Here is a 13931-nt window from a genome sequence, read left to right as displayed (position 1 = left end):
GATTATAGGGATCTTAAATTTTTAATTTTATTTAAAATATGAACAAAATGATTTAGCTAAGTGTTATCAACGTAATCGTAAATTTATATATCATTGGATTTCCGAAGTTAGGAATATCCAGCTTCAAGAAATCTTGAACAGGTTTAGTATCTACTCCATCCGTTTTATATTATAATTTGTTTTGACTTTTTTCCTAGTCAAACTTTATTAAGTTTGACCGAGTTTATAGAAAAATATATTAGTATTTTCAATACAAAACAGATATATTATCAAAATATATTCAACGTTCGATTTGATGAAACTAATGTAGTAACATCTAAAACACTAAATTAGTTTCATCAAATCGAGCATTGAATATATTTTGATAATATGTCTGTTTTGTATTAAAAATACTAATATATTTTTCTATAAACTCGGTCAAACTTAAAAAAAGTTTGACTAGGAAAAAAATCAAAACGAATTATAATATAAAATGGATGGAGTAGATACTAAACCTTTTCAAGATTTCTTGAAGCCGGATATTCCTAGCTTCAGAAATCCAATGATATATAAATCTACGATTATGTTGATAACACTTAGCTAAATCATTTTGTTCATATTTTAAATGAAATTTAAATTTTAAAATCCCTATAATCTAACATACAAAATTCAAATCCTGACCCCCTCCAGCCGGTGGAAGGGAGCGGCGCCCACAGGCCACCACCGTCTCTAGCGGCTGGCCTCCACCGGCTCTCCCATCTCCCCGCCGGTCTTCTCTAGCACCACCGCCACCGGTTGGCTCACATGGCCACTGTCGAGCTTGGCATGGAAGGGCTGCAAGAAGGATGAGGCCACACCATCGCTCCGCCTCTAGCCTCGAGGCCATGCCGCCACTCCTCCGCCTCCAGTCTGTGCCATCACTATGCATTGGGCCCACCTAGACGCCGCTCCGCCTTGGGCCGCGCTACTGCGGTCCACCCTCGAGTCGTTGTGTGCGTGTGTGGGAAAGGAGAGGGAGAAAGAAATGGAGAAGAATAAAGAGAAGTTGGCATATGGGCCCCACATGCTGACCCAGTCGGTTGGATCAAGTCAACGCACCACATCAGGAAAACAGTCTTCAAAACCACCAAGGGTGTCATTTTGCATCAGTTTTAATAGTTTAGAGATCGAGGTATCCAATATTACGGTTGAGGGACACAAATTAGATTAGAACTATATTTGAGGGAGTCAAATTGGACTTATTCCTCAAAGACGAGAAGATGAAGAGAAACTGGCCCAGGACCAGTGGGCCCAATTCCCGAATGGCCCGTGTGGGAGAAAGGAAATTCCTGATTTACAGTGATCCCAGTCACCCCGGTCTTCCCGGGAACTTCAAAATCTTTCCAAAAAGAAAAAAAAGGAAAAAAGAATTCGAACGCCGCCGCATCGATCCGGAGTGGTGTAGCACTGTGGTGTACCGCTCGCTCCATCGGATGGAGGCGGAGGCGGAGGCGGGCAGGCCGCGGCCGGCCATGTCGGCGGAGGACGAGAGGCTCCTCATGGAGGCGAAGTGGCTGCCGTGGGACGAGCGGCTCCGGCACAAGAGCTGGAAGGTGCGGCGCGACGCCAACGTCGACCTCGCCGCCCTCTGCGACTCCATCGCCGACCCCAAGGACGCCCGCCTCCGCGAGTTCGGTCAGTTTAGTTACACTCTCCCAGCGTCTCCCGAATCTTGCGCGATCGGATCCGCGTCGTCTGAACTCTGAAATGCATTCTAATTTGCCTTTTCTTTTCTTTTTTTTTTTTTGCGCCGGTGGTTAGGGCCGTTGTTTCAGAATTCCGTGGCGGATTGCAACGTGTCGGTGCGGGAGAAGGCGCTGGATGCCGTGCTCGCTTTCCAGCGGGCGTCCGATGCTGCTGATGCGTCCAGGTTGAGTGCGTGTTGGTCATGGCGTACGCTGCCGTGTCATTCGATCTCTGCTCGGTTCTACTACTTCTGAGTTGATGTGTGGGATTTGTTGGTTAATTTCAGGTATGCGAAGGGGATCTGTGATGCGATTGTCGCAAAGTGCCTCACCGGCCGTCCTAGGATCGTCGAGAAGGCTCAGGCTGCGCTCCTCCTCTGGGTGGGGTTGGACGCGGCGGAGGTTTTCGTTGTAAGTTCAACTAGAATGGATGATTATGGAGCATGATTATGATGAATCACCTGCATTAATTTAGCTCATAGGGATGGTGTGTGCCTGTGTGGTGCCACTCACTTGGTCTCCTACAATTTATACTGTAGATTCTAAGGTGTATTGTTCTATTTAGTTGCAGGCTTGCTTAGTGCTAATCGATTGTTATTCAATATCTAAAGTAATCAAAAGCTCCTCTCAACAGAGTTTTTCATTTAACTTACACCATATGCATTATAGCGACCGTCATGGTACTTTGGACGTATACTGGATCAAGTCGCACTATCATTTGGATGAAAATGATATATTGATAGAGAAATTTTACGATTTTTGATAAAGTACATGTTGGACATATACTGGATCAAATTGGACGTATAAATGTATAATGGATCTGCATTTTGTGCAATCGCATAATCCTAACGGCAATGCGATGTATAGATTTTAAGAGAGAAACTACCTTAAGCCATTGCTTTTAATTAGTATGTAGTACATTTCTAAACTATATTGAACTCATTGATGCATAAGCTTCATTTGGTATAATCTGTCATCATTTATTTGCCGATGCCTACTTACTCTTCTATATTTTGATTACGTCTTATTCCTTTCAATACTTTGATTTAATCATATTATTTGTAAGAGAAGGACTAATTTTGTTGTTATGATCATATCCTGATGCGAGGCAACAAGCCTGTGCCTTAGACCATCTTCTCTTTAAATTGCTTACTCAACCGATCTAAAGATTTTTCATCTCTTTGTATTACCACATTTTGCCTCTTGTAGTTATCGTCTAGCTTAAACGCACTTCATATTTTGCGCTATCAGGAATCAATGGAGAAGGCTGTAAAGAACAAAATGGCTAAAGCAGTTGTGCCTGCTATCGATGTAATGTTTCAAGCACTTAGGTAAGTTCCTACTTCCTAACTGTATTTCTGCCATCCTGTTATTTGTCTGTACCTTCATTAACATAATTTCTCCTACTAGTAAATTCGGACCTAAGGTAGTACCACCAAAAAAAGTATTGAAGATGCTTCCCCAGCTGCTTGATCATCCAGATCGGAATGTTCGGGCTTCTTCCAAGGGTTTGACAGTTGAGCTTTGTTGGTGGATTGGCAAAGAGCCTGTAAAGGCAATTTTATTTGAGAAGATTAGGGATATGATGGTAGGATATTTCATACCAGACCATTACTGATCATATATACCATGCGTGATAGTACAAGCACACTTCGTTCTGTTTGTAGATAAAAGAGTTGGAAGCAGAGCTAGCAAATAACTCAGCAATTGCTAAGCCAGCTCACAAGATAAGGTGATGCCCTTTTTTCTTTTTAAATTATGAGTTTCTGAATCTGTTTCTTTTTTGTTCTATCGTAAAATTTGTGATCTAATCTTTCCAGATAAACATGTGAATTATAGGTTCATACGGTGTTATGATTGTACATGGACGTTGATCGATGAGTATGATCTTGTTGATCCTGTACATACCTTAACACCACCTGAGGAGTCTGGATTCTGTGATGGTGTGGTATGTGCATCGGAACATTGTTCGTCACACTATTATAGTTAAATATCTTACTCTTTTTGTTGATATTGTTTTGTTTTTTGATACCAGAAAGCAACTAAGTGGTCCGAAAGGAGGGATGCTACGGAGCTAACCAAGCTTTCTTCAACAAAAAGAATTGCTACTGGTGATTTTGAAGACATCTGTCCAACACCCAAGAAGGTTAATCCTGGCTCGAAGTCTCTGTGCATTATGTACATTCGAATTTGCAGCCCTGTTGAGTTCATCCAAGTTTTCTTAAGTGTTAGTAAAAATCAACGTTGTTTCTGAATCATGATTCGCTTGTATCTCTCTTTTTTATACCGATGCCAATGTGGTTGCTTCAGAAGAAGCTACTCAAACAATAGGGAATGTAGCTAGCGGATTAAGAACTCAAACAATAGGGAATGCTTCCTGTTTTACTTGTAAGCATTATATAAATTTCAGTAACCATAAATTACCATTGAATTATTTGATTGCCTCACTGATAACCAACTTATTCATCTTTGTTTCTGAATTTTAGTTATAAGGTAACATGAAATTGTATCAATTTAAAAGTACAATTTAACCATTTAAATTATATAACTGGACCTCTAGCCAAACACGTTCGTTCCTTTGTGCTTATTATTGGGGAAGGGAGGAGCAACTTGCTCGTTTACCATTAACACACTTTCTAAATTGTTAAGTGTTCTTTTAAAAAATATATATACAAGTTTATGAAAAACTCCAAAAAAAAATCTATTTTCAAGTTTGAAATAGCTAATACTTAATTAAGCATGAACTAATAACCTTCCTCGTTTTGTGTACGGCTTATAGTCACTTCAAATTCTGTTTCGAATAGAAGCCTAAGTTGTTTCTTACCCTTCTTATTGCTTAGAAGAATTTTATGATGTACCATCTCCACTTTTAAGTATATGATATTGTTGACTGTTGGATATGGTATTTGGCCATTTGATCTAATTTAAAATCTTAGCAAAAATATTAAAAATAATCATCCTTAATGAACCTGTTAAAACAAGTCAACAAAATTAAAATGCCTATATAGTTTTTATTAGACAAATGGTTAAACGGCATGACGAAAAGTCAACAGAATCATATTTACAAATGGAGATAATACTAACTCTAAAGGGAAAAGTCATTTTTTATTGAAAGGGTAAGACCAATTTTATCCCATGAACGAGTGTTTGTCTTAGATACACCCCAAACTACAAAACCAAGTATAATACCCCCTCCCCCTAGAAAAAAAATAAATATTGGACACTTCACCCATCTCGAGCTGCTTTACATTGAGTGTGGTACACATGAACGCAACGTAGGATATCACATGTACTAGTGGTCCACGTCAGCCCTTGTACCATGTAAGATGACTTAAACTAATACCATGTGGGCCATGTCAGCTCCAGTGAGTTCGTCAAATAGTAGTGTAATGGATTTGTTGTTTATATGAAAATAATATTGTGTGATTTTGAGTATTGTAGAACGATGGCTGCGACTTCTCGAAGTGGTATGAGCCGTAGACTACCCCTACACCTTATTTGAAGCAGGACCTGTTGAATGATTTGTACGCTGTTGTACATGGTTTGAAGGAGGACAACACTGAGATTAAAGCATCTCTTATCAGTGCAAGGGCACAGATTGATGAGCTCATGACTGCGCATAATGCAGTGACTGATAGGAGAAGAAAACTCAAGGAGAAAGATTGCTCGGCTTGTAAACTTAGTGCTAGAGTTGTTGAATTAGAAGAGGAAATACAATTTCTGTTGTCAATTATTGTCGGATTCGTAGTGCTAATAGTTGCATTGTGTCTTGGTGGATAGGTTTGCTTTCGGGTGCAATCAACTTTCTAATCCATTGAGTCAAGTTAATGTTGAGATGTATCTTATGCATGTGATGGCAATGTACATTAGTTGTGTCCTGAATCTATCTTTGCGATCATGTATTTTTGCTGAAAGATGTTTGTGCATGCACGGTTGCTGAAAGTTGGGTGAAATGTCAATCCATAATTCAAGAGTGCAACATTAATTGATCTGAGCAACATTGAGATAGGTTCTACTATCAGAACTTGAGCAATGGAAATCATCTGTATGGCGTGCATGGCATATAACCCAGTTCGGAAGAAGGCGCATCAACTTTTACTGTGATACTCACGTACTCCAAGCTAGTTGGTTCTGCACTTTTTCAGGATCCCCTAAAAATTCAGGTGGTGTTTGAATCTCGTGAAGATGAAGATAAAAATTAAGTGTTTCACGCAAAACGAGGTGGTAATAATATGTGATTAATTGAGTTTTAATTATTATAAACTTGAAAAATGAATTAATCTTAGTATATTTTAAAACAACTTTCATATAGAAAGTTTTTGCACGAAACGCACTGTTTAGCAGTTTAAAAAGTGTGCCACTTTTATCCAAAAGTTTATCCAGTTTTTGTTGAAGAAAAGAACATAGCCTCAATTTGTTGAATGATGGAACACTAGTACTCCCTCCATACCAAAATATAAAACTTAAGACTGGATAGGAGGCGTCTGTCCAGATTCGTAGTAGTAGGAAATATCCCATCCGGTTCTAGTTTCTTATATTTTGGACGGATGTAGTACTTACGTACATCATACAACATATTGAATTTTTATAAGTTAATCTAAAAAAATCAAATAATTAATAATTAATAGTTAATTAATTATATGCTAATGAGCTTTCTCGTTTTACCTGTGCTACAAAGCTTCCCCGCAATCATGCAAAGAACGCAGCCTGCTCTACTATTCGACCTTTGCTCCATCTAATAACAGCTAGTACTAATATTTTTTTTGAACGAATAACAGCTACTAATATCACCATTGAGAGAGGGGAGACAGCGAGTGTAAATGAAAAAGAGGCTTATAAATGCAATCTTCTAGTGCTCCTCTGGTACAACACCGGTTGTCATGCCCGGCAAGATTGTACGTACTGGATTAAATGTGGTGATACCGGAACCATGTGTTAGCGATAGAGTTCAATTATGCTTCTTTTTTGGCAGTACAACAGTACTGGTAAGATTGAATCGGGCAAGCCAACGGATGCCGGCAGCAGAAAGTTGCCAATAAACTGTTTATAGTAGCATTATTTTCTGTAACCTGACTCTATACAATAAAATTGGAATTGTCTTGTGTCGGTTCGTTAAAAAAATTGTAGCCCAGATACTTAAATCCCAATTCGCTGGGTTTTGGCTCCTAAATGGGTTTATGATGATTTTATCGTGCATTACTCGTAGAGATTCTGCAAACTAGCTAAAGAAAAAGAATGAGCGTCTCGTATCGTAGCAGCAGTTGATCGCTCCAACAACTAGTACTGTGTACCTATTTCCTTTTCGTGCTAATTAATCACACCTCACCTGCCAATCATTATGAGGAGAATGCGTTTTGACGACCTGAGACTTGTATATCTGGCCGGAGGAATATGTTGCCCAGCCGTTATTCTATTCATGCCCGCACGTGCTGGCATGCCTGCGACAGCGTACCAGCACGCTAGCTTAATTAGCTGCAACGTGATCTATTTATATATTTGGTCGTGGTCGATCGATTTTAATTATGTGCGGTGTACAATAACACAGCAGCTGATCGACCCATCGACTGAGAAAAAGGAAGAGCGCGGCGCAAATGGACCGGTCTGTGTTTTGATTGATTCCTGGCTACTGCTTGAAGCAAAGTCAAGAGGCTTTACGGGAGCCACGAAAAAGAGCAGCAAGCTGCAAGCAAATCATGGTGGCGCCTAACCACTGCAGCTGCAAGGCTAGCTGCGCAAAACGAGCCACCTGTCGACAGATCAGTAGCGCAGTTCGTGCTGTGTCCTGAAAAACGGAAGTCAAAAATTACAGCTCGGGTGATGCTGCTCTTGTTCAGCCCTGTTTAGTTCTAAAGTTTTTTTATAAACTTCCAACTTTCCATCACATCAAACATTTCATACACACGTAACTTTTCTATCACATCGTACCAATTTTAACCAAACTTTCAAACTTCAGTGTGAACTAAACACAGCCTCAGTTTCTTTAGGAGAAAGACCTCTTCGTCTCTACGGGCACGGGCGGAGACAGCGTGGGGGCGGGGGTTAATATAGACTTTGTTTAAGGTTGTTAGAAGGCCCAAAAGACTAAGAAGGCCTAAAAAATCCTACCCCAACCCTAAATTTCTCTTAGTTGCTCTTGGTCATTTTGGTTTAGCCCTTGCTATAATTTTATCCTGGCTCCGCCACTGTCTACGGGCCAGATCTCTTCATAAAAATTTACACGGTAAATACACACGCACGCATCACTATATGTCTACATGCGTCACACCATACTCACACACCCAAAAACTAGCTACACATCTCTTATGTCACTAAATTCCTATTTACATATGTATAATATTCATGTGCATTAGGATTTAAAACTTGAGGGTGGAGTCATACACTCATGACTATCACTACACCACTAGTGTTTTTTTTCTTATTATCGGCTAGATCTTTTTTAGAGAATGGTATTTTTTAAACAGCCTCTATATCCAACGGGATATATGCAACCTTTTTAAATTGGGAACTTAGCCCCTCAAACAACTCAATCTGAAATTCACTCTTATAAAGATTTGAAATCAGAACCTTAAGGGGCTACTTAGATCACTGTAACCCCTAAACTACATAAAAAATAAAAAAATGGGCTAGATCATTTATTGCAAATAAACCATAGATTATGTTTGAAAAAATGAATAATATATTCCCTAATTTTGTGATAATATTCGATAGTACAAATGACTAAATTATTTATTATAAAGTTATTTTTAAAAGGGGTTAAGTGCGTTTTACCCATCAACTTTTCACTTTGCCTAGAATATACTCCCTCTATTTCACAATGTAAGTCATTCTAGCATTTCCCACGTTCATATTGATGTTAATGAATCTAGACATATATGACTTATATTGTGAAACGGAGGAAGTACATGTGAACTTCAAAACCAACCATACCCTCTAATTATTGATATTGGACACATTACCTCCATAGCCCCTTGGGCGGTTTTATAGCCTGGTTTTTGGTAATAATCAATTTCATCCCTATTCCGTCCAGAAAAGATATTAAAAACAAAAGGTCAGTATGTCAACTCTACATTTCTCCTCCATCTCCCTCCTCTATGTCAGCTCGAGCTCTCACGAGCTCGCATATGTTGGGATTCTCGAGAAGGCGAGCCAGCAATGAAGCTCGAGAAGTCAGCGGCGAGCAGGTTGACTAGAGATCGGGGAGAATACAACCACATAAGTGAGAATTTACGTGCATCCGCCATGCCATGGCCCACGGGAGGCTTTGACTCATTCCACCTCCACCCCACTCGTCAAGATTGAGGGGATTGTAGCTGCAAGGATAGTGATGTGGAGATAAGAGTGGCAGCGGAGTTTGGGGATCATGCCGACAATGGATCTTGAATAGGAGACGACGGTATAGCTTGGGTAGGAGGCCGTCGGTACGGGGAGCTCCCTAAGCTCTATGAGGAGAGTGGTGACGATGGCGGAGCTTAGGGCTCACAACAATAGCGGAGCTTGGGTAGGAGGGGATGACAGAGTCCTCGGAGAGAATCAAAGCGCCGCATCGTCAGGGCGAAAAGACTCCTAGATATCAACCTTCGCCGCGAGATCTAGATGTTGTGGAGGACCGATCCACGCAATGTCCATCTTCCATCACCACAGACTTGCTCCATCCGGAGCTCCTCATCCCCTTACCATCAGCCCTGTCTGGCCTTGGCCAAGGGGGAGGGCTCCATGTCGAGCTCACCACCGACCCCCTCTGTTCCCAAGCTTGGCCAAAGGGTAGGCTCCCATCAAGCTTGCCGCCGACCCGTCTTCTCCGAGCTGGGTGGGCTTCACGTCCTTGTCATTGGCGGGAGAGCGGAAAGAAGAAGAAGCCCGTGTTGCTACAGCCTAGTCTCACACGACAGTCATGGTGAGTCTAGACTAGGCTAGCCGGCTAGCCTTATGGATTTCTCCTCTCATCTCATGAATGGCCATCTTTGAGGGAGCAGAGTGCATGCAGGATTCAAAAGGATTAGCATACGCCCGTCCGATCCAGAACGTGAACACGGTGGTGCACACGGACGCCTTTTCCTTTCTTTACTACTCCACCACGCACGTTCTTTTTTTTTTCCTATCTTCCAAAGCGAAATACACGAGAACGGGTGCCTGATGAGTCCGTCCGGTACCCTATAGTTTTCAGTGAAACCAGAGAACCAATATGCCAACAACGATATACGAGCGAACACGGATAGCAGGAAAGCGACGCCTGATAACCGTTGGCCGATCTCGACGGACAAACACGTACGCGGACCAAACGAAGATTCAGAAGGACAGTAGCCATCCTGAAAAGCTCACTGCACCGAATAGTAGTAGAGGAGACGAGAATCCAGAAGGACACAGTAGCTAGACTGCTAGACATCTTAAACTCGGCCGGTTCCATTTTGGGTATTGAGCGGATCATTGTTGCGGATTTATTTACTCTTTTCGCCTTAAAATACATTAACTTTTAGCATTTAAATTTTATTTTAAAATATGCAATTTCTACCATTCAATTTTCTCACGTGTCTTTGCTTCTGAACCAATCACAAATTCCTCTATTTAATTGAACATATTTTCTTAATACGAAAATCTTTATATTCTCAGACATAGGTAGCACTTAATTATATGAACAATTAATTATAAGAAATAAACTTAATAAACAACCTGTTTAAAACATGTAGACTAATCAATACACTGTGAGAAAGTTTTTAAGTACTTTTCAAAGCGTGCAGTAAATAATTCAGATTGTTAGCTGATTACAGCTTCATCAGGTCAGTTTTGCCTGTGCTCGGAAGATGAACGCTGAAGTTATCTCAGCATGAAGTTTAGCTTTGTTTGCTCTGCGTCTTAAAGAACAAAAAGGCAGCAACTAGCAAGCGCCGGCCTGGCAGATCGACCGGAGAAAAGCGTGTGGGTGCTGGTTGGTAACCACGAGGAGGAGCTCAAGGACTTTGTTACCGTACCCAACTCAGCAATACGGTGTCTTTTTCTTTAAGTTAACCGGCGTGCCGGCCAGGCCAGGCCTAGCTAGAATCAAGATAACCTTTTGCTGTCCAATTGCAACTGACAGGACCACTCGGATAAAGAGAGATATAGCTAGCACCGGTAATCTGAATTTTAGTTAGGGGACAATGGAATCTGAATGACGACTTGATGTGAGATGTGCAGGCTGCTTGTTCTTAGAAAAATGCATTGGAAAATTTCATATGATTCATTTGCTCTATGCCACTGCCTGGGCCAAGCAAAGTGTGTGCATCTTAATTCAGAAGAGAACAAAAGTGTGATGCATTCATATATCAAGCCAGCCTCTAAAAATTATATATATCAAGCTAGACTAGCTAGCTAGTTTAGATCATCTCAGGTGTTAGTTAGTACAAACAGATTCCAACACACCGGCGCACGCGCGCGCGCACACACAACAAATATAGTTGTGAGTTGGCGAAGTGAGTATAGATCAACTGGTTAGGTTTCTTGTGCTATAACCAGCCCACCCAGATTCCAATCATAGATTTGACATGTGTACTCGTATTTATGGCTAATTATTCTTTCAGTGGTAGGCGACATAACCATCGACAGCAAGACGCTTACGGTGACTTCTTTAATCTCTAGACATGCCAGCCCAGTCTTCTGGAGGTACTCATAGTTAATTTCTTCAACAAAAGGATACCAAAATTTAGCACTGACGGGATTTGATAATGTCAATATTTTGAAGGTAGTTCTAAAAAAAATAATGTGAAGGTGTTGTTTGATTTGCGATCTAACAAAAAAACTGGTTTAGTTTTGTGGGTGAAAAGGTTATGAAATTATCAATTTTTGGTACTGATACTGGTAACGTTCTAAGGTTGAGATGGTAAGAGTTTGCTTTATGTGCCATGACAAATTTTGGTAAGGATTGTTTCACAAACAAACCAAACATATCCTCAATCATCATGTTTCCTCTCAATTGATACAGAAAATACCATCATATGTCAAGATATATACTCATTCCCGCATTCTTTTCGCTTATGCTTATGTTTATTAGCCAAAATTTGAATTTTCAACCTTAAATTTAAAGTTGATTTTGAGTTTTTTTAATCAAAGTTTATTTTTCACCCTTTGCTTTTAGATCGATAACACGTATATAAAAGTTTTATTTACAAATTACTTTTCGTTTACAAATATGTCGTTTCTCTTATTCCGCGAATAGGTGAAACGATGGCTCCTGCTTTGACTAATAAGCCATCGAAAATAAATGAGGCAACAAAAAAATAAAGTTTTATTTCTTTATTTTTAATGGTTTAAAAACAAGTACGAGAAAATAAAAAATGATAAAATACATAAAATAATTGAAATAAAGTTTGAAAATTCAAATGTTGGATATACATATAAATCATTAAGCAAACAATGAGGTGTATATCTCAGCATTTTTTCCGAACTAGCATCCCTCTTTATCAATGCCCCATTCTTCTCGTCTAATTACCGGATGATCAATACGGATTGTTTATTCCACGCTTCTTATATACATATTTTCCAAAAAAAAACTTTCTATATATTGCTTAAAATACTAGTTCTAATGTTTTTGTTAAGTTGTTTTTTAAAATATTTAACTTATCCTCACAATCAAATAGATATTTCAAAATAATGATTTCGACCACTAATTTATTCAAACAAGGTGTAAACTAAATCACTCAACCTCTATTGCCTGGGCTATAGCTATATCAACCTCCTTTATTGTCTACAACCTCCTTTAGAGTTATCGATAAGTCATACCCAATACTCTTGGATTAGACTCGGCGGGGCACACCATAGATCAAATCTTATATACGGAGTCATGCCTAATATAAGTAAGATGTTCCGAATAAGGATTGAGAAGCTCAGTTCTACTCGGGTACAACAAGCACTACTCATATCGTATCCATACTTCCTTTCTAGTTCTATTTAGACAAGGGGGGACTCGAGGGTATAAATACAATACCCCATAGTAGGAGGGGGGCATGCCAAGTCAGAAGAGAAGTCAATACAGATATAGACAAAGGTAACATTGGTTTTAGTCAACAGGAGTAAACTTGTCACTTAAGGGGTACACGTACCTGTAAAAAAAATTGTTGTTTCTTGTTTCTTTTACCTTAATCTCACATATACCCTGGATTCAACGATCCCTATACTCTACAATTACCGTTCGCGGGTAGATGGTCACACTGCTCCCTAACATACCCAACTTTACAAGGAGACTAAGGTGCAATTTGAAACATATTATCAGCCGGATTATTGTAGTGAATTATTTGCACGATTATAGATATCTGAACTACTTTTAAAACAACATAGTCATCCTCATTTATCCCCTCCATGAAAACCACTATGGTCTCTTCCCAGGAAGTCTCTAAAAACCCAACCCAAGGTTGAAAAACTAGATAAAAAGAAATCGAGTCATATTTCTATGTCTGGATCCAACTGCAATGTACGGGCATCTAACTAGTATAAATTAAATATTTCGGTAAATAAACTTAACAAACATCGTAGAACAAGAGATCTAAGCAACACAAAGGCCGTGTTTGTTTCTTATGGTTGGGAACACTCCCCTTTGGTACGGAAAACAGAGTAGTTCATTGGCACGTGATTAATTAAGTATTAGTTAAAAACCTTGAAAAATGGATTAATATGCTTTTTTAAAACAACTTTCCTATATATATATTTTTTTAAAGTACGTACCGTTTAGTAGTTTGAAAAACGTACACGCAAAAAATGAGGGAGATGAGTTGAGAACGGTAAGGAACGAACTCAACCAAAAGATTTTTCTTAACAAAAAAGAAACATGTTTTCAAAGTTGTGTAACAAAATCGAGCGTAATAATTCGATGAGATACCTATATGGCACATTGAGACCATTGGTAGCAGTGTTCTTCATTGTAGATGCCCTTACTATTACTTTCACAGAGAAATGCTAGTGTACCAATTTTCCCAGGCTCTGCAACGTCTATCTTTTCATTTCGTATTTTTTTTTGGCTTTGACGTGTATATATATTAAGAGAAAAAGGAAAAATCCAGTTTACAGCTCATCATCCCATCACACCCTTCTTCGAACGGCACAAAAAGGATCAGAGCCGTACACGTGGCGTCCACGTCCACCCCCCGTCTTCCCCGGAAATTCAAAATCTTTCAAAACATCCCCCGACCGGACCGACACCGTCCCACTCCCTCCCCCTCGAATGGCCGCTCACCACCAAACCCCGGAGCTACCCCTCTCACC

General features: G+C 39.8%; 1 protein-coding gene across 1 annotated transcript; it reads left to right on the top strand.

Moving 5' to 3' along the window:
- Nucleotides 1–1349: 1349 nt before the first annotated feature.
- On the top strand, nucleotides 1350–5617 carry LOC9268306 (protein MOR1-like). Its single transcript, XM_015789081.3, has 9 exons — nucleotides 1350–1653; nucleotides 1780–1888; nucleotides 1991–2114; nucleotides 2955–3034; nucleotides 3114–3291; nucleotides 3371–3435; nucleotides 3543–3651; nucleotides 3739–3849; nucleotides 5145–5617. The coding sequence occupies exons 1-9, from the start codon at nucleotides 1452–1454 to the stop codon at nucleotides 5181–5183; spliced, it is 1017 nt and encodes a 338-aa protein (XP_015644567.2). The 5' UTR covers nucleotides 1350–1451; the 3' UTR covers nucleotides 5184–5617.
- The last annotated feature ends 8314 nt before the right edge of the window (nucleotides 5618–13931 follow it).

This window comes from Oryza sativa, chromosome 1 (genome assembly GCF_034140825.1).
Source record: "Oryza sativa Japonica Group chromosome 1, ASM3414082v1".
NCBI classification, from domain to species: domain Eukaryota; kingdom Viridiplantae; phylum Streptophyta; class Magnoliopsida; order Poales; family Poaceae; genus Oryza; species Oryza sativa.
Note: the sequence above shows the minus strand (reverse complement) of the source record. Positions and strands in the feature narration are given on the sequence as shown.

Bases quoted from the DNA above. Each gene is read 5' to 3' on its own strand.
- LOC9268306 (XM_015789081.3), top strand. From the start codon at position 1,452: ATGGAGGCGGAGGCGGAGGCGGGCAGGCCGCGGCCGGCCATGTCGGCG. The intron at 3,436-3,542 runs GTGATGCCCTTT...TGTGAATTATAG, and splicing joins AAGCCAGCTCACAAGATAAG to GTTCATACGGTGTTATGATT. The intron at 3,652-3,738 runs GTATGTGCATCG...TTTTGATACCAG, and splicing joins CTGGATTCTGTGATGGTGTG to AAAGCAACTAAGTGGTCCGA.